Source organism: Falco cherrug, chromosome Z, assembly GCF_023634085.1.
Source record: "Falco cherrug isolate bFalChe1 chromosome Z, bFalChe1.pri, whole genome shotgun sequence".
NCBI lineage: Eukaryota > Metazoa > Chordata > Aves > Falconiformes > Falconidae > Falco > Falco cherrug.
The window spans coordinates 69,555,475-69,577,372 of NC_073720.1; the positions used below are offsets into that span (position 1 = coordinate 69,555,475).

The 21,898-nt window shown below is 41.0% G+C and overlaps 1 protein-coding gene across 1 annotated transcript; it reads left to right on the forward strand.

Moving 5' to 3' along the window:
- Positions 1-19,713: 19,713 nt before the first annotated feature.
- Positions 19,714-20,547, forward strand: LOC102059888 (tetraspanin-3-like). Its single transcript, XM_005432959.3, has one exon. It carries the CDS (start codon positions 19,714-19,716, stop codon positions 20,545-20,547), a length of 834 nt encoding a protein of 277 aa, XP_005433016.3.
- The last annotated feature ends 1,351 nt before the right edge of the window (positions 20,548-21,898 follow it).

The following is a 21,898-nucleotide window of genomic DNA, read 5'->3' on the forward strand; positions in this document are numbered from 1 at the left end:
TCCAGCAATACTTTATGAAGGGATCGACTCCAGGTACATAGCATTACAATAACAGTTCAGGTGCCCCCACTCCCATTGTATGCGATACTGAGCACATGAGATGGTTTTTAAAAACTAGAGGCTGTTTTTAAAAACTGGACCATTGCAACTCTTCTACTTGTGGATGGCCCCTTCCTATGTTTCTGCACTGTGTATTGTACAGTGGGGGCAGCTCAGATTAGATCTTCAAAGCTGTGCAGTTTGGTACCAGTATCAGTGAGGTTGGGAGGTCTCTGATTACATTCCCTGTCCCCTTTCTGTGCAAGGATGTGTCCCTCATTGCAAAATTTGTGCTGAGATTACCTAATTTCGATGCTCCCTTCAGGTTTTGCAACCCATGAATCCTTGCTCTATGCTTTTTTTGAGCTTTACAAGAATGAAAAATAGAAACACAGACAAACAAACAAAAAGGAGTTTGGTTTTCTCATTTTTTCTCATTGCTTTTTCATTTCAGGAGTGGAATAGCTTCATCAAGGAATTACTGGAGTGTAATCACCCTAATTTCTCTTTGTCATTTAGGAAATCAGAATGTCTGTGTGATTGGAGTGAAGAATGAGTCTGTAACCTACCTGAATTAATAACAAGTGAGATCTCTTCAATCTCTTTGCATACTCTTCTTTCCATGGTGTCCAGTCTTCTACCTATATCATTTCTCCACCTGCTTTGATTAGCTGCCAAGAAGATCCTAAATGTTGACTCAGCTGTCAGGCTAGCAACTTTAAGTGGGTGCTTGAGGCTGTCTTTTAACATGCTGTGCAAGTAACTTAAGTGGCTATATCATATTTCTTAGGCATCCTTCTACATTGTTAATGTGAACTGAATCTTGATTTGTGGAGTACACTTCTAGCGCACTACTTGCTTCAATTGTGAAGAAGTATTTCTTGGTTTAATGTGAAATTTCATTATACAATATATAAGGTTAATCTGCACAGTGAATTCACACACTGAAACCCTTTTTGTGAAAGGTAAAAGGATCTTAAGAAGATCAAACTAGAAAACAAATTGGTAGAAAAAAGCCCACTTCACAGAATATTGTTTTTTCTCCAGAAGAAATTTTTGAAAACAAATGCACTGTTTCTGGAAAGGAGTGAGAGCATATTTTTATATTAAAACTGCATTATTATTATATAAGTACACTTTGGTATCGAGTTAAAAGGAGATGCAGTACATCTGCTTTTGTCCTGTCTGAGAATCATTATTCTGTTTTGCAAGGTGACATAAGTAACAAATGATCTACAAACAATAACACATTAATTTGAAAATGCATATTCTGACAGATGCTCCCAGCAGAAGGCAAATGAATGTGAATGGCTCCACCATTCATGGTACACGCTTTATTCATAATTTGAAGCTGACAACAGTGAGCACTGTGCTGAGCACCCCTCCCTCAGGTTTTCTTCAGAGAGAAAATCTCAGTTTTCTTTTGATATAAAGTACAAATTTCACTAAAGCTTTCAACCGAAAAATTTCAGACAGTTAAAGAGAGAAAATATTATGATTTGACAGAATTGAAAAATACTCAAACAAACCAATGTATTCTAAGTATCAATCACATTACATTACAGAATCATAGTTCATAGAATCATGGAATCCTAGAATTATTTAGGTTGGAAAAGACCTTTGACATCATCAAGTCCAACCATTAACTGCCAAGTCCATCACTAAACCATGTCCCTAAGCACAGCATCTATGCATTTCTTAAACACCTCCAGGGATGGTGATTCCACTACCTCCCCAGGCAGCCTGTTCTGATGCTTGGCCACACAGTCAGTGAAGAAATTATTCTCGATATCAAATCTAAACCTTCTGTGGTGTAACTTAAAGCTGTTTCTTCTTGTTGTGTCACGTTATTGGGCAGAGGACACCGACTCCCACCTGCCCACAGCCTCCTCTCAGGTAGTTGTATAGATCAGTGAGGTCCTCCTGAGTCTGCTTTTCTCCAGAACCAGCCCCAGTTCCCTCAGATGCTCCCCACAAGACCTGTGCCCCAGCCCCTTCCCCCGCCCCGCTGCCCGTCTCTGGACACGCTGCAGCCCCTCTACGTCCCTCTTGCAGAGAGGGGCCCAGACCTGAACACAGGGTTCGAGGGGCGGCCTCAGCAGTGCCCAGTGCAGGGGGACGGTCACTGCCCTGGTCCTGCTGGCCACACTGCTGGGGACACCAGCCAGGGTGCTGCTGGCCGCCTGGGCCCCCTGGGCACACTGCTGGCTCCTGCCCAGCCGGCCGTCACCCAGCACCCCCAGGCCCTTTCCCACCAGGCCCTTTCCAGCCGCTCTGCCCCAGCCTGTAGCGCTGCGTGGGGCTGGTGTGACCCAAGGGCAGGACCCGGCACTGAGCCCTGCTGAACCTCACACGACTGGCCTGGGCCCATCGCTCCAGCCTGCCCAGGTCCCTCTGCAGAGCCTCCTGCCCTCAGGCCGGTCAACACCCCTGTCCAACTTGGTGTCATCTGCAAACTGACTGAGGGTGCACTCTATCCTCTCATCCAGGTTGTCAATAAAGATATTAAACGGGGCTGGCCCCAATACTGAGCCCTGGGGAACACCACTTGTGATCGGCTGCCATGTGGATGTAACTCCCTTCACCACCACTCTTTGGGCTTGGCTGTCCAGCCAGCTTTTTACCCACTGTGGAGTACACCCATCCAAGCCCTGAGCAGACAATCTCTCCAGGAGAAAGCTGTGGGAGGTGGTGTCAAAGGCTTTACTAAAGTCTAGGGAGACAACACCTACAGTCTTTCCCTCATCCATTAGGTGAGTCATCTTTTCGTAGAAGGAGATCAGGTTTGTCAGGCAGGACCTGCCTTCCATAATCCCATGTTGGCTGGGCCTGATCTCCTGATTGTCCTGCATGTGCTGCATGATGGCACTCAGGGTGATCTGCTCCATAACGTTCCCTGGCACTGAGGTCAGGCTGACGTGTGTAGTTTCCTGGATCCTCCTTCCTGCCCTTTTTGCAGATGGACATCACACTGGCTAACCTCCTGTCTTCTGTGACCTGCCCAGTTAGCCAGGACTGTTGACAAATGATGGAGAGTGACTTGGTGAGCTCCTCCACCAGCTCCCTCAGTACCCTCGGGTGGATCCCTATCGGTCCCATAGACTTGTGTGTATCTAAGTGGAGCAGCAGGTCACTAACAATTTACTCCTGAGCTGTGGGGACTTCATGCTGCTCCTCCTCATCCCTGTCTTCCAGCTCAGGGGGCTGAGTACCCTGGGGGTAACTGGTCTTGCTATTCAAGCCTGAGGCAAGGAAAGTATCAAGTACCTCAGCCTTTTCCTCATCCTTTGTGCCAACATTCCCCGCCACATCCAATAAACGATGCAGATTATCCTTGGGCCTCCATTTGTTTCTAATGTATTTGTAAAAACATTTTTTTTGTCTTTTACTTCATTGGCCAGCCTGAGCTCAAGCTGGGCCTTCACCTCTAATCTTCTCGCTGTATAACCTTGTGACTTTCTTATAGTCCTCCAGTTTCCTTACAGTCCTCCAGAGTTGTCTGTTCCTTCTTCCAAAGGTCATAAATAATCCTTTCCCCTCCCCCCGCCCCGAGTCCCATCCAAAGCTCTCTGTTCAGCCAGGTCGGCCTTCTCCCACACTGCCTTGTCTGTCAGCACGAGGACGTCCTGATCCTGCACCTTTAAAGACTTCCTTCTTGAAGAATGTCCAGTCTTCCTGGACCCCTTGACCCTTCAGAACTATCTCCCAAGGGACTCTGTCAACCAGGCTCTTAAGTGGGCCAAAGTCAGCTCTCCAGGTGTCCAAGGTAGTGGTTCTGCTCACCCATCTCTTCTCTGAGAACTGAAAACTCTCAACATCTCATGATTGCTATGTCCAAGACACCCTTGCAACTATCACATCACCCACGAGTCCTTCTTTGTTCACACAGAACAGGTTCAGTGGGGTGCCAAGTCTAGTTGGCTCCCTGACCATCTGTGCCAGTAAGTTGTCTTTCACATACCCCAGGAACCTCCTAGATTGTTTCATCTTCACTGTATAGTGTTTCCAGCAGACATCTGGTAGGCTGAAGTCCCCTCGTGAGAACAAGAGATAGCAATTGTGAGACTCTCCCAGCTGCTTGTAGAATGTTCCATCTGCCTCTTCATCCTGGTTGGCTGGTCTATAACAGCCTCCCACCAGGGTATCCGCCTTGTTGGCCCTTACCCTGATTCCTACCCATGAACACTCAACCCTACTGTCACCATCATTCAGCTCTAGGCAGTCAACACACTCCCTGACATACAGGGGTATCCCACCCCCTTTGGTGGGATATCCCACCCTCCTTCCTTTGCTTATGACTAAGGAAAGTCTGCTTAAGGTCTTTGTTCATACCACTTTTGTTATTCTGTAAGTAGAAGAAGCTGTTTGCATTGAAGATTGTAGATGGTATCAGAGAACTTTGTTCTGTGGCTTGTCACATATAAAGAGACCTAGAAATGTGTAGATAACTTTCAAGTCAAAATCATCTGTAAAACTATAGAGTTTTAATATATTCCCCAAGTAATCTGAGGCACACTTCACAATTTAAGCAAAAATCTCCAAAAGATTTGTGAAGGCACAAAAGCACTTTAGGACATTACAGCTAAATTTGAGATTGTAACAAATATGACATCAATTTTTACATTGCTGCATAGCATTTATACAGTTTGCTGAGGTCTAGTGACCACAGTTTAATTTTGGAAGCAGCAGATGATATTTTGAGGAGGATATTACATTTTTTTGTAAGACTCAAAATAATACTTTCCTTTACAGAAATTATGACAATATTTTGAATAGAAATGCACAAAACATATTAGTAACAATTTATTCTGCATTGTTTGTTTACAAAATGCACCAGCATGTGTCTTTGGTGTAATGAGATGTTCTGGTGTGGCATGGTGTCAGAAACCAGTCTGTCAGAAGTAGGGAAAAAGGAGTTAAGTGCTCTTTTTCTTTACAAAACTCCTCCAGCAATGACAACTGACTCAGCTGCAGATTCATTCTCTCAGCTGTGTACACCACTCTGCTTAGCTTGCGGTAAGCATCCGTGGCCTTGCTTACATAAAGATCCAGTCCTTAATATTTTCTTGAAGAGGTAATGAATGAGTAAAAGGTGTTGTAAATAAAGCTGGTCAATTTATTATGCTGTGGTTGAAGTATTTTTCCAGGTCCACTTGTAAATGCTGCAGCTTCAGAGGTCTCTGCTGCAGCTACTGGGCAAATATATGTCCCTTAATTAATATTTGCATGCTGTATCTCAGGCTGCCTGTGAGGACTGAGCAATAGGAAGAAAACAAAGTTATGTCTGATCAGACTTAATGGCTAGTACAGCCTAACTACATGGCAGATTCATCATAGAAAGAATTATTCTGCTTTATGTTATGTGGAATTGCCATCAATTTATACATATTTATAATAACTCTGAGAATAACAGCACAACATAGCTGGCCTGTAGCAGTCTGTGTCTTCAGACCACAGACAAATTCCATAAGTTAACCAGTTTTGGTATGTGGCTCCTTTTATTTTATTTGTTCTGAACTTAGAGAGACAATGTATTGATGCTGGTCAGTACATTGCCATTAGAAGGGATTTTGTACAATACATAACTTATTATTTCTAGGGAAGTCTCTGTGCAAAGGCTGCAGGACTGTATAAGTATTTATTAAAAATAAATACATTCATTAAAAATGAAGGGTGGCTGTGGGTGAAAGCTGGAGACATGAAGCCAGGAATGATCTCAGATACACCAGCTGGGTCTGTCTCAGTTTCTCCCTTTACAAGATAAAGTTGGAGACACCTCTTCGCTCTCCAGTGGGAATTTAACTTCACTTACATAATTAAATAAGCTAAGCTTGCCACGTCTGGGGTTGGAAGCACTGGTGGTTTCATTTTGTCCTGTACTGGGGCCAGCACCCAGATAGATGGGTGGTCTTAGGGGGATGCAGAGCTGGGGCTATTGCTCCAAGGGCTATGCTCTGGTGCCCTAACTGACCAGCCTGTCAAAAATGCAGGAGGCTGGTAAGAGGCAGTGAAAACATAGTACTGTTTCTCAAACAACTTAAGGAAAAGGTACAGGACTTAGAAGCAGTCACTGAGCACAGATGTACAGAAGAGGAGAGTTAAATAGTTCCCAGTTTTACCACTGCGATTTCTGTTTGCGTCTCTGAAATATCCCTGCTGGTCTCAGTGACATACCTAATATTTCATGACCTAGTATCCTTGTGCTTTCTCAATATGCTTCTCATTAAAGACTCTAACCTGAGAGGTAAAAATACTGTCAGGTTTATATGTATTTGGCCACGGTCATTAAAATGGTTTCTTTACTCAAAGTGACCTGTATTTATAACTTGCTCAAACCCTAGCGCCAACTTTCATGAGATTTCCTGTTTTTTAAGCCCTTCATCATGGATTTAATTTTGAGAGATGATCTTTACAGTGAAAGAATACTGGCTGATTCTTTTCATGGGCAAGTGTGGTGAGAGGTGTGTGACTGGCTCAGTTCTCCCAGAGGGAACTGGAGGGTGTCTGTGGGATATGTGGGCAGCGTAAAAGTGGTCGTAGTAATTCAGAAGATTTAGTGTTAGACCCTTGCAGTAAAATTTACCTCTTGCTTGCAGGGTACCAATGCGTTCCTACAGCAGTTATGGCTAATGATGATGCTAGCAAAGCTCCTTCTCACTGTACAGTTAGAAGAATGAAGTACGTACTCTACAGAAAATAACACTTCTCCCATCTGCCTTCAAAAGCCAGGTTGCGGCTGGTGAAGGCAATGCAGTGTTCCCAGTGACAATGAATTGAGCGTCCCAAAAAACTGCATAGCAAGCATATAAAAGAGTGTGAGAACAAGGATATGTGGCTCTGCATTGCCTTTCATCTTATACGTATGGGTGGCTTTTCTAAAAATAAAAAGGCCATTAGGCGTTGTGATACGCAGAAAGACACAAATAAAATCAGGTAAAAACACAATGGTGTATCTTAAAGAAAATCTAGTTCATAAAATATTAAACTACCAGATACTCTTGCAAGTGATTAACTAAGTGTAAATTGGGATAAGGTCTCTTCTGAAAGTGGCCTGTTCTTGTGACAGTACTTAGCCACAAATACTCAGCAACTGCATGTTTGTTTTATTATTGGTGTAGCCATTTAACAGACAAATGCCTACAATTTTACAAAAAGCTACCTATGGATGAAGAGGACAGGACTCAGCCTAAATCCTGCACAAAATCACAAGTTTCTTGGTGTGAGGCCTGGCATGCAAAGTATATAAACTCCTTGAAAAAAACCCTCTGGTTATTCTATTTTGTTACATAGCTTGTGTCACAGAAGAACCAAAATCCCATGTGGCTGTGACTTGGCTCTGCCTCTCTGCAGCCAATACCCTGGTTATCCAAACCAAAAACTTACTGGTGAGGACAGGAGAGCCATTGTTACTCCCATACTTGACCAGGACTGTGATGTTCACCTGAGAAGTCAAGTGAGCTAAAACCTCATTGATCATAGTGTCATGCACTTTGAGGAGATATACCTGGTGGGAAAATACACAGTCTAAAAGGCACAAAAGATAAAGTTCAGAAGGGGAATATTGCCAAAGGTGGTGGTAAGTGATCACCCTTCCTTTGGATGCTTGCCCTAATCTATGTGGCATAATCAACAAAATGACCTAGTTCTTATGATTAGTATTTATGAAAATCTAAGAGCAGCTCACATGGCAGCAAGGGGTCTTGCTTGTAGTTTACCATTCCTAAAGTTTTGTGCTTGCACTCAAGTTTTGCGGATAATCTTCCCATAACACGTGCTTGCATTTCTTCAGTATCCATTCTCTTGTTTGGGCTATGAGCTCCATCCCACTTTCCTGTTTCATATTACCCTGCAAAGACATTACAAGGAGTGAGATACTTGACTCTTATCCACAACTTCTTGATCAGCAAATCACTTGGCGCCTGTACTTACTGTAATTATTACCTAAAGAGTTAGGTACATGTTTTAAAAAAGATCTTCAACTTAAAACCAGTGACGGTTTAGAAGTATCTGGTTTATTATGTGGCAGGTTCTGATGATTTACTACATATTTAAGAGGTCAGAATAACAAAATCTTTTTCTTCTTCTCTTTCTCTCACTTTGGTAACAGTATGCTTGGAGTAGACTATGTGATATCAGTTCCTATTCCTCTACATGCAGTTTTTCCTTTTCCTATCACCCCCAAAAACTTTCAAAAAAATTTTAGAAAAATTGCATGCAAATTTAGGAATACTGCTAAGGCTGTATACTCCAGGTTACCTATTGTTACTTGAACTACATATTGTTATTTTTGTTGTCTTACTGATATTATATTGTTTTTAGTATGTGCTTAGTGATCTACAAATAACGGAAATTAGAACCCCCATGCCCAAAAGGTGATTTTTAGTCAAACAGCATGCAATAAGCTAAAGTACTGGCCAGAATGACTTTTAATTTATATATTTTTTAAATGGTTAAATTTAATATTAATAGTTCCTTTAATTTAAACCACCCATTTTACAAAGCAAACCTTACTAAAGATGTCAATATTTGCAGCTATTGAAATTCAAGTAGAATCCAGTCTAAGCAGGCTGCATAGTATATTAGTTTACTCTTTCATTTGAGAAAGAGTGAAAATCGAATACAAAAGCGAGCACCTATCTCCACTTGTTAATCTTTTTGCAAAAGCATTATGTACTACATGAATAATAAGTTCTTACAACACTCTTGATAAACTAATGGTTTAACATTGTTCAGGCTTTTAGCCTCTTTCACGCTTTTTCCAGCTCTATCAGTATGGGTCATTTAGTAGTTTAGTATGTAAAATGGCAATACATATATACTAAAAGCAGATAGTTTAAATTTTTCTGACGTGAGGTGATTTGAATAAACATGTGCAGGTTAGGTCTTATTTTTATCTCATAGGATTTTATACCATTCCATCTCCAGCAATTAAATGGTATTTCTGGATACTTCACTTTCTTTATAACTGAGCTCAGAACCATCTCTTTTGTGTTATGTAGAAGGGCTCTGGAAAGGTCTTTCCCCTTTCCTTCAGGCTTGATGATGGAGTCATGCAGTCGGCTGCACTGATAAATGTTTTTTTGAGGGTTTTCCCTTTCTTACATAGAAGACCACTGGGAAGATACCTGCTTTTATACTGGTTCACATGGCAGGGTTACTGGGCATGAAAAGTAAGTTCCAACTCATAAATGTGAGTAACAGCTAGTTCTTTCGTGCAGATAGTCTGCAGGGAAGGTTTATGGATTTGCTTGTGCATGTCTGTTTAAGATACATGTTTCTGTCTACAGAGACATCAGAGAGCATTCAAAGCTTTCAGGTGTATTTCCCTTGAAAACAAGGGCAATCCAGCCAAGTGCTGGAACCAGCCTCTTGATTTTTAAAGTGTATAGGAGGTTTTGCAGAAGTTGAGGCAGGATGAGATCGGTGTCAGAAGAAGGAAACGTGCATGGAAATCTTCTTTTTCCTCTTAAAATTATGGAGATTTTTTTTTTTTCCAGTAACAGTTTACTCTCTGTTCTGATTTTTGGAAAGTCTGCTTTCATTTTGGTTCAGGAAAAAAAATTAATCAAGATACCTTGAAATTCTCCAGGGAGACACTGTTGCAGAAAACTGTTCAAGTCCTTTAAAAATGTTTTTCTGAATTATATCATGACACATAAACCACTTTAAAATATACCCTTGAAACCAAGGCTATTCCTAAATGAAAGTCTGCCAGTAAAGTAAGCTCAAAATAAACTTTTTAGATATCTCTGGAGTTTTCCCAAAATGTTTAAAAAATTCTGGCAAAAAAAGAGATATGATAAAGCATTTTGATCTTTTTTTTCTGAAATCTGACAATTCCTGGTTTTCATTTCTAGTCCTAGTTTAAAATCATAAATATATTTACTTTTTAGGCTAGGAAAATTCTTTACATTCATTGTTTATTGACTAATGGTTTTCAAATTTTATTTTTCTTATGGAAGTTCTTCTATGAGGCTAAGGATCTTATCACAGACACTTTTCTGCCAACTCTGAAGTCTCTGGTAGGATTCCAGTTTACTTTGACTTTTCACCTGCATCTTTTTCTGCAATCTGCCATCCCAGAAGCACTTGTCAGTATGAGGACATGACTGAAAATAAGAGTAATTCTGATTTAATGAGCTTGTTTTGGCTGCTTGGTTATCTCTGTGTCATCAGGTGCTAGTTCATGTTTCTCTCTTGGTGCAGCCTTTTTCATTTATCAAAGCTCATTTTATTGCCTTCTGTTCTTGCTGCTTTCATCACTATGGCAGCTGAATGTTTTGTTCAATTGAGTTCTGCTCTTTACTGTTACCTGCAAATTTGTCCAGAGGAGCACTGTGAAACAAAGGCATGGATCACAATATTGGAGATCTACATGTTTGTAAGAACAGTAACTCCTTATAAACAATCTGTTAGCCACTGGCAAACACTTCAGAATTCCTTCATTAAAGAATATTGAAACCCAATGCCTTTAAACCCACAATTGCTACTGTTGTGGAGGCAGACGTGCAAAATTGAAAATATTTTTAATTAAACAGAATGCACTGCTGCCTGGGAAGTTGTATAAGTATTTATTACAAATAAAGCAGGTTAGTTGGCTGAGGAAACCAATGCAAACATAAAAAGTGTGTGAATATAGTAGGATTTACATTTATTTCAGGGATTATAAATGTAAAGAAACGCTGTGACTTTCAGCAGTGTTTGTTACCATGCCAGTCAGGGCGATTGCTGCTGTCATCATTCTACTGTGATTTTTCAGTATTTTTAAGGCTTATCAGAAGCATTTGTCAAACTGGCACTTTTTGATAAAGACAAGTTGAGCAATGCTACCTTTTCATGTTAAAATGAATGGGGCTGCCACTTTGCAAACCCCATGTGAACAGCCAGAGCAGAGAAAACCTTGACTATTTGAATGGGAGGAGGCTTTTTCCTATTAGGGCTGCACTAGACACGAAGGACTTCAGTTCCCATTTCCCTTGCAGTATATCCTATCTTTCTCCTGGCATTTTGCACAGCCTTTGTCTGTGCACCAGGAAAGGGAAGATGCTGAGAGCACAGTCTGTGCCAAAGCAGATCTAGGAAGGTCTGTGGTCTGAGCTGTTGCCCCTTCCCTCATCCGCATTGCAGAAAAATTTTTGGCTACAAAACCTGCTTGTCAGTCAGCTCCACTCTCTTTGAATCCTGTGTTTTCTGAAAAATGGAGCTCTTATCAGGTGTCTGCAATAGCTGTCTTAGGTATTCCACTCAGTGACAGACCTGTAAATATAAATTTGCTTCTAAAGTGAATGTAGTGCTGGAGAAATATGTCAGCACGACACATGGAGAAACTTAAGCTGCCTTGGTCACCTCCACTGTTGGTGTAGCCCTGATAGCTTGGACACGGTGTTTGTTTGCTCCAGATGTCCTGTCTCCCTCCACACCTGTGGAGACTGCTGTTAAATGGGGAGTGACTTCCTGACCATTTGCATTTATGTGTGGGGAGTCCCACCAGGCTTCCAGTGACATAAGATTGCAGCAGCGGCCACCTCATTTTGAACACCCTGGCCCATGCATTCTGGATTTCAGACCAGAGCAGACACCTGTGGAAGGTTCCCTGCCTCAAATTTCACATTAATGCTAAAATTAGCCCAATGGGAATACACAAGAAAGATTTTTTGCTTAACTATTTTGCCTAATTATCTATTCTACTTGACAAAATATCCAAAATGGCTCTTCAGTTCCCCCAGAGTAAGGGATTTCTAATTCTATTCTTCTTATGCCTGTACCTCTCCAAGATTTCTCTAATGTCCTATCCCTGAATGAATATTGAGGGAAGAGAAATTTGTACGAGCAGTTGCAAGGTTACCCCCCAATCAGCATGAAATATTGGCACTCGTCCTTGTCTGATTCCCATGGGCAGTGCATCACACCGAGTTCAGTGAGTGGGTGGTGGTGGGCAATGGGAGGTTAGATGAAACCTAATTGCTTTTTTGTGGATAAACGTTCATGGTAACCCTGGTAGCCCCAAATAATCTGCCATTTTGTTCTCTGCAAAAGCAAGACCACAGTTAATTGCGAGACTATGGAGCTGTTTTCTGTTCAGTCCTGAGTGGTTGTTCTCACAGTGCAGATCAGGAACAGCAGGGGTTTTTTTTGTTTGGTTTTTTTTTTTTTTTTTTTTTTTTGTTTTTGTTACAGAGAGCCCCCAAACAAAGTTTGGAAATAGATTAATGAAGAAAATACCAGGTAATGCTTTTTCGTTTTTGAATATACTTGGTAGGATTTATCCTGATTCAGCAACTGTGCTCTTCATCACTGCCTGCTTCACTGTAGCGACATTTAATGGAATTTGTGTAGACCTACTCACTTTGATCTCCAAATCCTTTTCTCCCTGCTGATCCTCAGCTCCGTGTTGAGTCTCCAATTTTTATCTGACTGCTGAAAATGAGGATAATCATGTGCCTCAGTATACATGAACATGGAATCCTCATGCTGGAGCTGGCACTCACTCAGGACCATAATCTGTACCAAGCAAAAGCTGCCCAAAACTGTGCTGTGGGCAAGAAACCGGCATCCTCTGTCATCTGCTTCTTACAGTCTCTCCTGGGCTTTCTCATGTTTTGTGTCCTCCAGAGCCCAGTTCTACTGGGAGGTGCTGAAGAAGGCATTTAGGGTACAATAACCACACCTGTCAAGGTGCTGTGGGAGAAAGCAAAATGCTTCTAGAGTGCTAGGATATTCTCAGTAACCCTAGCTGAATTCAACATTATGGGAAACTAACTGAGGTTTTTTTCGAAAAGGCCTCTGATGCCCAGCAGCTGGGCTTGAAAACAGGGATTTGATGAGTATGTTAAACTCTGAAATAAAAGAAAGTAACTCCTACCAAGGGAAAGCCAAGTTGTTCTACTTGTCATTGGGTCTGGAAGTTAGCAGAGACACCTTTCCTGGTAGTGGAATACATTCATGTTTTCTCCCATAAATGGGTTGTTACGTTCCATGTTCAAATAAATTTTCAGTTGTTTACTTTTGTTTTACATTTAGATGCTTCTATGTGTTTAAACCTAATAGACCTTTTCCATGTCAGCCACAGTTTATATTTAGAAACAAAATACCTCTTGAAGGCAATTTTTTGGTGGAGAGATTGTAAATAGAAATAGAGCACAGAAATAAATTGCAAATATCTTTGGGTTTTATTTTCTTTTTTTCCCCTTCTAAAAAAATGCATTTCATCTGAATGGAAATGCATAACAATCCTGTTAAAATTGATTCCAATTCTTTGAAATGTGCTGTAAGACTAATTCTGACAAAGTTGACATTTTACATGCTCCTATCATGACTTAGAAAAGATAATAAAAATAAATTCTCTACTGTAGTGACTAGAAAACCTGGTATGAGATTAACATTACGTTTGATATAGATATAGTTAGTACTATTGCAGGAAAATGCTATCGAATACCCCTTGTACTTCCACTTGGCTAAATTTTCAGCTGCCTTGTAGGCTGACAGCATTCTTTGCTATTATCTTTCTTGGTGGAAAAGCTGAACTTTTAATAATTTGTCAGATCAACCCAAAATGAATGTTTTCATTGATTTTTTCCCCCTGCCCATGAGCTAAAAAAGGAATTAGTTATTCACCAGAAGAGCCTACACCCTGCCAGCCTTCATCTTTGCTGATGAGTTCATGAAGCACAAGCTGTACAAATCTCATTCTTTCAGGTGAGAGCCCGTTACACGCCTGGAGAGGTCTGGCAAGATGCTGACACCAAGGTAATCCAAGGCTCTCATCTGAAAGGAAGTGCAGAATCTGTCTCTGGGCAGACCAAACATTTCAGAAGTCCCATGCACATTATTGCTGCTACAATGCTTGGGGTTTTGTGTGGTGCTTTCAGTGCTTGGGGTTTTGTGTTGTTGGTTTCTTTTTTTGTTTTCTTTCTTCTAAATTACTGTGGAAGTGAAGCTTTAATGAAGACTTTTTTGAATGTGACATGCAGGATATCTCCCCTTCAGCTTAGTTTTGAGCACCTAATTAGAGGAAATCATAACACTCAGAACAAATACATCTCTGCTGAAGTGGCCTTAGGAACAAACTGATGATGAACCTTGATTTATGTTCTAAGATCAACAATGAGATCCAAGTTCCCATACTGTGACAAATCCTGATGACATCAGGCTGAAGTTTTTAGAGCTCAAAGAGCATTAAAAGGCCTATGTCCTTAGAAACAGAGTAACTGAAGGTAGCATTTGCAAAAGCATCTCAGTAATTTAGGACTCTGAGATTGACTAATTTGAAGATTTATCATAAAATTAATTTGAAAGGTTTGTACCAGATGTTCTATACATATTTTTTAGTATCAATATGAAACAAAGATTTCCAAATTTTTATTCACAAATGGCTGCTTTGTGGCTGTGCAACTAGATTCATTTACATTGTTGAACAAAAGGGTCACAATTAGCAAGTTTATGCATGTCACCTACAGCATTGTCACGGCCTGTCTGAGATTTCACAGGCAACACTGTGGCGGATGCTGGCTCAGTGGGGGTCCAGCACAGTTTTGCATGAAAGCCTTCTCTTGAGGAAAAAGCTTGCTACAAGGAGGTCTCCATCTCATAATGACAGCATTTTTATAACTTCAGAAAGTGACCAGAAATCTTGCATACGATTTGAAACACAAATGAGAACACTGGATTCACATGAAAAATGTTCTAGCTAGTAATGGTTGAAAACAATGAAAAAAAAGTCACAAAATATTTTAGAGGTCAAGGTGAATTGAATTGCAGTGTTCTGCCCTTCCTTTTTTGAAATTTTTATAAAGTACTTTTTCCTCCAACCTGTTTTTATTACCAACTACAGTAAAATGAAAGCTATCAAAACCCCTGAAGTTTATTTTTCATTTTAATTTCTCTTTTCTTTTGCTATTCTGTATCTTTTAAAATCTTCTCTAACTTCTGAAATTCCAAAGTGATGGAAATACAGAAAGTGGGGTGGTTTTTTTGTTTGTTTGTTTGGGTATTTTTTTCTTTTTTTTTTCTTTTTTTCTTTCTTTGATTGCTTCTATTCATCCTAGTCCCAAGATATTTTATAACAATTCCAGACCGGCAAACAAAAACAGGAGAGGAAAAATAAAACTTCACAAAAAATCAATCAAACAAAAAATATCTTAGTCTTTTTCTGGTGTTTATTTCACAAAAGGGAAAAAAGAGGCAAATACCCAAAATGACCATAATTTTGACATTTGATTTTTAATATTTTCAAAACCAGTAAAACCCTGGAATGTTAAAAGCAAAACTAAATAAAAGCCCTGAAAGCATTTGATGTAGTTCTTCTATTACATAAAAGGCCACTTTTAGTCAGGCAAACAGAGCCAGGGATAAACACCTGATTGGCTTTAGTTGAAACACCTGCACAATGGTCAATCAGTTCTTGTGAAGAGTACATTTTCTCCATGAATAGGAGGTGGTAATCATACCTCCTCTGCTTGAATCAAGCTTTCAATGAGAGGTATTAGTCTTGTGCAAGGCAGCAGCATCTGACCTTGGTTACTAAGGCAACTGGTTGTGCATGGCAGCAAAGGTAGGATTTTGGGTCCAAGCAGGCATGTTCATCCTTTATGCATATGGGCTGTCAGAGTGATCTTGTAATATGACATGTCTCATAAGATAATGTTTTTTATTCCCAAAGAGCCAATGGACTTAGCAGCTTTCAGATTTTTTAAAAATGGCTTTCTGCTTGGCACCCAGTCTTTCTGCTGTGTGGAGTTTTGGCTACCCACCATAGCTTGAATGATCTGATTGAGAAGAATCAAACTTTGTGGGTTTTTTCCACCAAATATTACTATTTATTTGCTGTCGCTTTACATGCAGCCAGGGCTTTTCTTGGAAACCAGAAAAATGGTGTGTGAAGTGTCTTCAGCTTGAGAAAGATATACTGCCAGGGCCAGCAAACAGTGCCAGGATCAATGAAGGGAGAAGTGACACCAACGATACCCATTTACCACTTTTTCTGGGTCTGCCAGCCCTACTGGATCACATGCCAGCTTCCATCCACTGAAGGGGTCAGGAGGGTGGGTGGGGTTGGGGGAAGGTTAATGTAAAAGCTGGGGTAGGTGAAGTTATAAAAACCTTTGGAATTTAGTAAGCTATTAAACTGATATCCTATGCTATGGATGTGCTTTAATCTAACAAGACCTGTAAAAAATATTCTAAACTCTCAAGTCAAACCTCTTCCCGAGTGCTTTAACATTACCTACAAGGTCCGGCTACAGTAGCTTCATGTGTGCATGTGCTACAGGGGAAATGCCAGCTGTTCTGAGGTGGCTTTAGGGCTTTTCTGTTCACTGTGACAGTGAATGCAGTGGCTGAGGGTCTGGCTTTGAGGTCTTGTCTCATTTTATATGAGGTTTACATTAAAGTTAGAAAACAGGTTCCTATAACTGTGCCCTGATCCCATGGTCACCTCTTGGTTTCTTCTTGTTCACACAAGTCTGGATGGACTAGCTGGCCATCTTGATTGGAATTGTTTCCCATTACAGTGAGAGCTTAGATGTGCTCCGCGGTCTGTGTGTCAGCCTGTGTAATTTAAAATGAGTCTAGTCATCTGCCTATGTTGCATTTGCACAATCACAATGTTGACTTAGTGGCTTTCCAGTCCCACTCGTGGACCCACATGGAATGAACCTTTTTGACTTTCCTGGTGCATCAGAGCCATTCAACATCCGTCACGGATTGCTAGAACAATGAATGCAAGAAATACACAGTTGGCATTTTATTAACTTGAAGGATTATACTTTCAGCAACATTCCAGAAAGCAGTTTATCTAAGATGTATCATCTGTTACACCCACATTTGAATTTCAATACTCATCAGTTTGTAAGCAGAAACAACTCCAGAGAAAGCAGGGTCGGCATTTATCAAGTTATGCTGTTTACCACTGGAAAGAAAACAGAAGAGTACTCCTATTCTGCCTTACCTATACTCCCATTGTCACACTACAGTCTCTTGATGGATACTTACTGCTTTTTTCAGGCTTTTGGCTGCACATGCAGGTAAAATTACTTAACACAAATGCAGTGCTATTGAGGGTGCCAGTTAGGTTTTTTGGGTACTTCAGGGAGCAGTTCTATGTTGTTCTTGTCCTTCTTTGTCTTGCCAGTCATACGAGACAGCAAAGATTTTGAGCTGAAGCTCTCTTTTCCTGAGTACGTATGCATTGCCTTGCACAAGGGAGGTGAGGGGTTTTAGACAGTCCTGCCAATATTGATCTCCACTGCAGCAATTTTCTCTTGCATTGTGCTGCGTTTGCTCCATCCCCCCAGATGGCACTGAGCACTGAGAGCTCCCTCTTTGGGAATGGGCTCCCAGTCAGCCTTTGGTGTTGATGCTTCTGATTGCCACAACAGATAGGCAGGCTTGTGGTTCTTCTGTCTGTTCGTACTGTCGTGAAGGTCCTGACTTCAGGAGGAGGCTGTGTGTGGATGGCTACCTGCTCCCACGGGCTGGCTGATGGCTCTCTGTGCTGGTCTAAGCCAGCACTAATGCACCACTGGAAGGGTTAGAACCTGTGGTGGCACAAATCCCTCCACTTAAAAAAGCTGTTTCACTCTCCCTGTCCCACAACAGTATGAAGGCAAGAGAAAAAACCTCTCTCAGATTTATATAAATGGGAAGTTACTGTATTTGGGGAATACTTCAAAAGATAAGAGCCTCTAGGCTTCAATAACCGTTGAAATTCTCTCCTCTGTATTCAGGGAGGTGATGGTGGTTAGCCTGGCTGAAATGAACACAACGTGCAGTAAAATTCTCCTGTAGGCAGTTTGAGCTTTTCTAATGTATTTCAGCGGCTGCAGAAGAAATGAAAAGTAAATAGTGTTGTAACTAATTTCTTAATATCTCATTAAGCTTTATAAGCATGGGGAAAGGCAGAAAGGAAAAGAGGCAGGTTCATGTGTTTTTTTCACAAAGCTTGCAAACAAGCAATAAGCAGCCATTACTCCTTAGAGTATTTTCTGATGTGTTTCCTCAAGCTTTTCTGATATGTTTCTTCTGCATTGTGGAAACATTAAATCAGGGTAGTTTTCCTGTGTGTACAGATGTGAGGGGAAATCCTTTCTGCTCCTCTTGCTCTCCTCTCCCTGATGCAGAAGACAGAAGTCAGAGAAAAAAGCATTCAGGAGAATAAGTGAATGGCAGCAAAAACAACACAACTGGGGGGCTTGGAGGTAGCAGCAAGCTGAACAGGAGAGAGGGCAGACACAGACTTCGGAGAACAGTTGCAGGAAAATACAAATCCTAGAACAGCCTTGAAACAAGCATTTGGTTAAGATTTAACAAGTTAATCACTGCATGTTAATTACTGTTAATGGCAAGATTAAAAATAATAAAAGCAATTTGTCTCATTCCAAAATAATTAGCCTTAATGACATGTTTGTACACACATAGAAAGACATTTTGATGGGAATCAGCCCAACATCTGTGTATGCATAACATATACAACCACAATAGGTTGCTGTAAAACATCTGACAGATGTGGGATCATTGGCTTTGCTGAGACTTTTCCAGGGTTCCAGGGATCTGAGCACCAAATTACTCTGATTTTCTGCAGGTGCTCATGTTTCTGAAAATGAGGAACATTTATCTGTATTCTCCCTTATGTATATGCCTGTTGTTTTAGCCCTGCTCTGCATCTTGAGAAACAGAAGAGATGTTATGGGAATTAATCAAGATGATCAGGGAATCACTGTTGGCTTGGGATTTGCCTTCCTGGCACCTGTGGCAAGTTTTATGCAGGTTGCTCATACTGCTTGGCTCTTCTGTATCACATGTTTGAGTAATAATGCTCTTTTGCTGGCTGATAAGTGGTGTTAATTCCCTTTGGGACTGTTGTGAAGTCATTTAGCTGGTGTGTAATTCAGTTTCTTTACACACAAGGAGAAGTTAATACTGATCTTACTGTTTGCAGTCGGTCATTACAGCACTCAGACAAATCACTGGTAATGCAGACTGAGGGGTACAAATGTGAAATGGTAGGTTTTTCTCACCCATGTGTCTTGAGTAATTGTAGCTATCTACACAAAAAATCTTGCTGAGTAAAAAAAGGCAAAATATTATTAACATCATTATGTCCCATATAAAAACTAATGAGTGGTAAACATACTGGGAAGGATAATGAGTCTAGGTGAGTTACCTATGGAGATCCCTGATTGAATAGCCTGAATAGCCCTGCTTAACTATTCCTTTGTTAATGACTCTAATTTGTGCATTTGTTGCCTCCTTGGCCACCGCTTTGGGATCAGTGGTTGGATTACCTCTTTCACTTGGGCAGTCTAAGTGATCTGATCTAGCACCACTGGCTACCACCTTGACTATTTCTCTATATTTAGCTCTTTAAAACATGAATGTAGTAAAGCAAGGAGTGCAGCCTTTCTCCAGCTGTCCTCCTTCAAATGCAAATGTCTCAAATGCAAACAAAGTAGATGATCTCTTGATGGCAAGCTTGACATATACCCTCCTGGTTCCTGCATGTTACATTGAACAAGCAGCAGCTGATGCAGGGCACAGTCTTTATGCTGAGAGTTTCATCAGTGCTGCTCCCTTGCTAATTGTTTTGGGGTGTAGATGTCATCTTCTGCACCTGGATAAGTGGGGCGGAGGCCTCTTAAATGCTGGTGGTGAGGGTTTGGGTTGTTAGGACTGAGCAGAATGAGGAGAATCAGGACTGTGGTGGTATTTGTGTTGTCATTGTTATCTCTGTGGTGCTATGAGGACTCCAGGCTCAGGCCTAGGCCTGTTGCTCAATTTCTGCTGAGGTTCCTAGGCTTCATCTTCTGGGGGGCTGCTGCAGCTATGGCCTGTGCTGGAGTTTTTGTGATCCTGATTTACAAGAACTGCAGATATTTATTTCAGGAGTCTTTCTTGCTTCTCCCTGGCTGGCTGGCTGTTGCAGCTGCACTTATCTTGGTACCTACGGGAGTTCTGGCTGTCTCTATTTCTGTTAAGGCCTCCCGCTGTCAGCAAGGGATTCTCATGTACTTGCTGGTGATCCTTTTTTGGTTAGAATTGTCTTTGGTAGTTCTGACACAGATGTACTCTGTTCAGATGGCCTCTGAGCTGAAAAGCACTATGGGTTATCTTGTTTATCACTACAATGGGACTCACTCACAGGGTCCTGGCAGCATGGCTGTGGATTTGGTACAGAGGGAGCTACAGTATTGTGGGATCCAAAACTGCACAGACTGGCTAAAGACAGCAGCTGCCTCTGTGCATCTTTCAGGTATGAAATCTGGTGTCACTGAAAGCTGTTGTAAGGAGAAATGTTCTCACTGCATGGGTAACTTAAACCATCTGGAGCAGCTGTTTCAGGAAGGCTGTTTAAAGAAGCTGGAAGGCCAGTTGCGTTTTGTGATGCTCCGCATGTTTTGGTGCTGTACTGTGCTAAGCGTCTTGGGCATGTTGGCTGGTGTCGGCAATGGCATCCTCATGAGGCATCAGCTTCTCTATGAACTCCAAATTCTGGACTCTGCTACCTTCTCATAGGACTGCAGACACCACAGCATTGCTGAGCCTGTTGCATGTTTCCTTGATTCTATATTACTCTGCACTTGTACTAGAAGAAAAATGCTTTATTTTAAAAATAAAAATACAGCAGTGATAGATTAGTTTCATTTATGTGCAAATATATATTTTTTTTTTATTTACTGTATTAGATTTATTATATTAAATTGCTGTATATATTTTCCCTAATTCTTGTTCAATAGGCATGCTGTGTCTGACAAACTCTGGAAGTCACAACATGTGCAAATATGCAGCTGTACGTGAGTGTGAGGGAAGCAGTAGGTAGAGATATGTCTTGCTCTGGGGACCGTGTTGTGATGTCATGACCTGAACTTTTGGTATAAATCTTAACTGTACTAGAATCTTGAAAAGTAATTAGAAAGCAGATTCCTCCACCTTCAAAGTTGTATTTAATGCTTTGGTATTTCTAAGATAAACCCTTTGGATAAAGTTTAACTTTTTTTTTCTCTTTCTTCTGCAAACAGTGGTTTAAACCTCAACTTATTCTTCAGTGAAAATAAATGTCGCTTTTTGAAGTGGCATGAGGGTGCAATCTAAATGGAGAAGATACATTTAAGAGCAGCAGAGTAACTAATGAGATGACACATAGCAGGAGCTATAGTAATCTTGGGAGTTGCACAGGAACAATTGCCAAATTAAAGAGGAAGAAGAAGGTCTGTCTGTATTTACTCATTTACTTCTTATCAAAGCAAGGAATGAGTCAATTGTCCTTTCCTGAAAAGTTATGTGGGGTCATACACGTGCTTGATCGCGTGCAATACACTGCTTTTTCTTTAAGATACGTATGCCCTACTCTTGTAAGTTCTTACTCATTTTCTGTGGAGCTCACCCTAGTCTGCATCTGCTGAAAGGCACTAAGTTGGTATATGGGCTATCCATACTCTTAGTGCTGTTGGTGTTTAGGGAGGTGCTGGTAAAGGCTCTGCTCTACCTGTGTTGGACTGCATAGTGTTTGGTTGTGCATGCTTGTATGTATGTGTATTTGGGAAATGCTCTCAGCCTTGTTACTGACCTCTGAATGGGAACTGCAGCTGCTGCATCCTTTGGTAAGCATAAGTAGGGAATCTCCAAAGCCTACAAGTGTACCATGTTAGGCTTTACCAGACTGGGAGCAAGGAAACTGCCTGGGTCACAAAAAACCCTGGACTGGGCAGCTCCCTTAGCACTTAAAGTATGTCAGCTAAATCATTATTGTTTTACATTTTCTACCAAATGTCAGGTACTTCACGATAAACTGCAGACCCCAAATAATCAGATACTGATTTTCATGGGGAGAAGAAGAAAAAAAAAAAAAGGACATTTAGCTCTTGCA

Excerpts from the sequence above, each read along its gene's own strand:
- LOC102059888 (XM_005432959.3), top strand. The coding sequence starts at position 19,714 with ATGAGGAGAATCAGGACTGTGGTGGTATTTGTGTTGTCATTGTTATCT.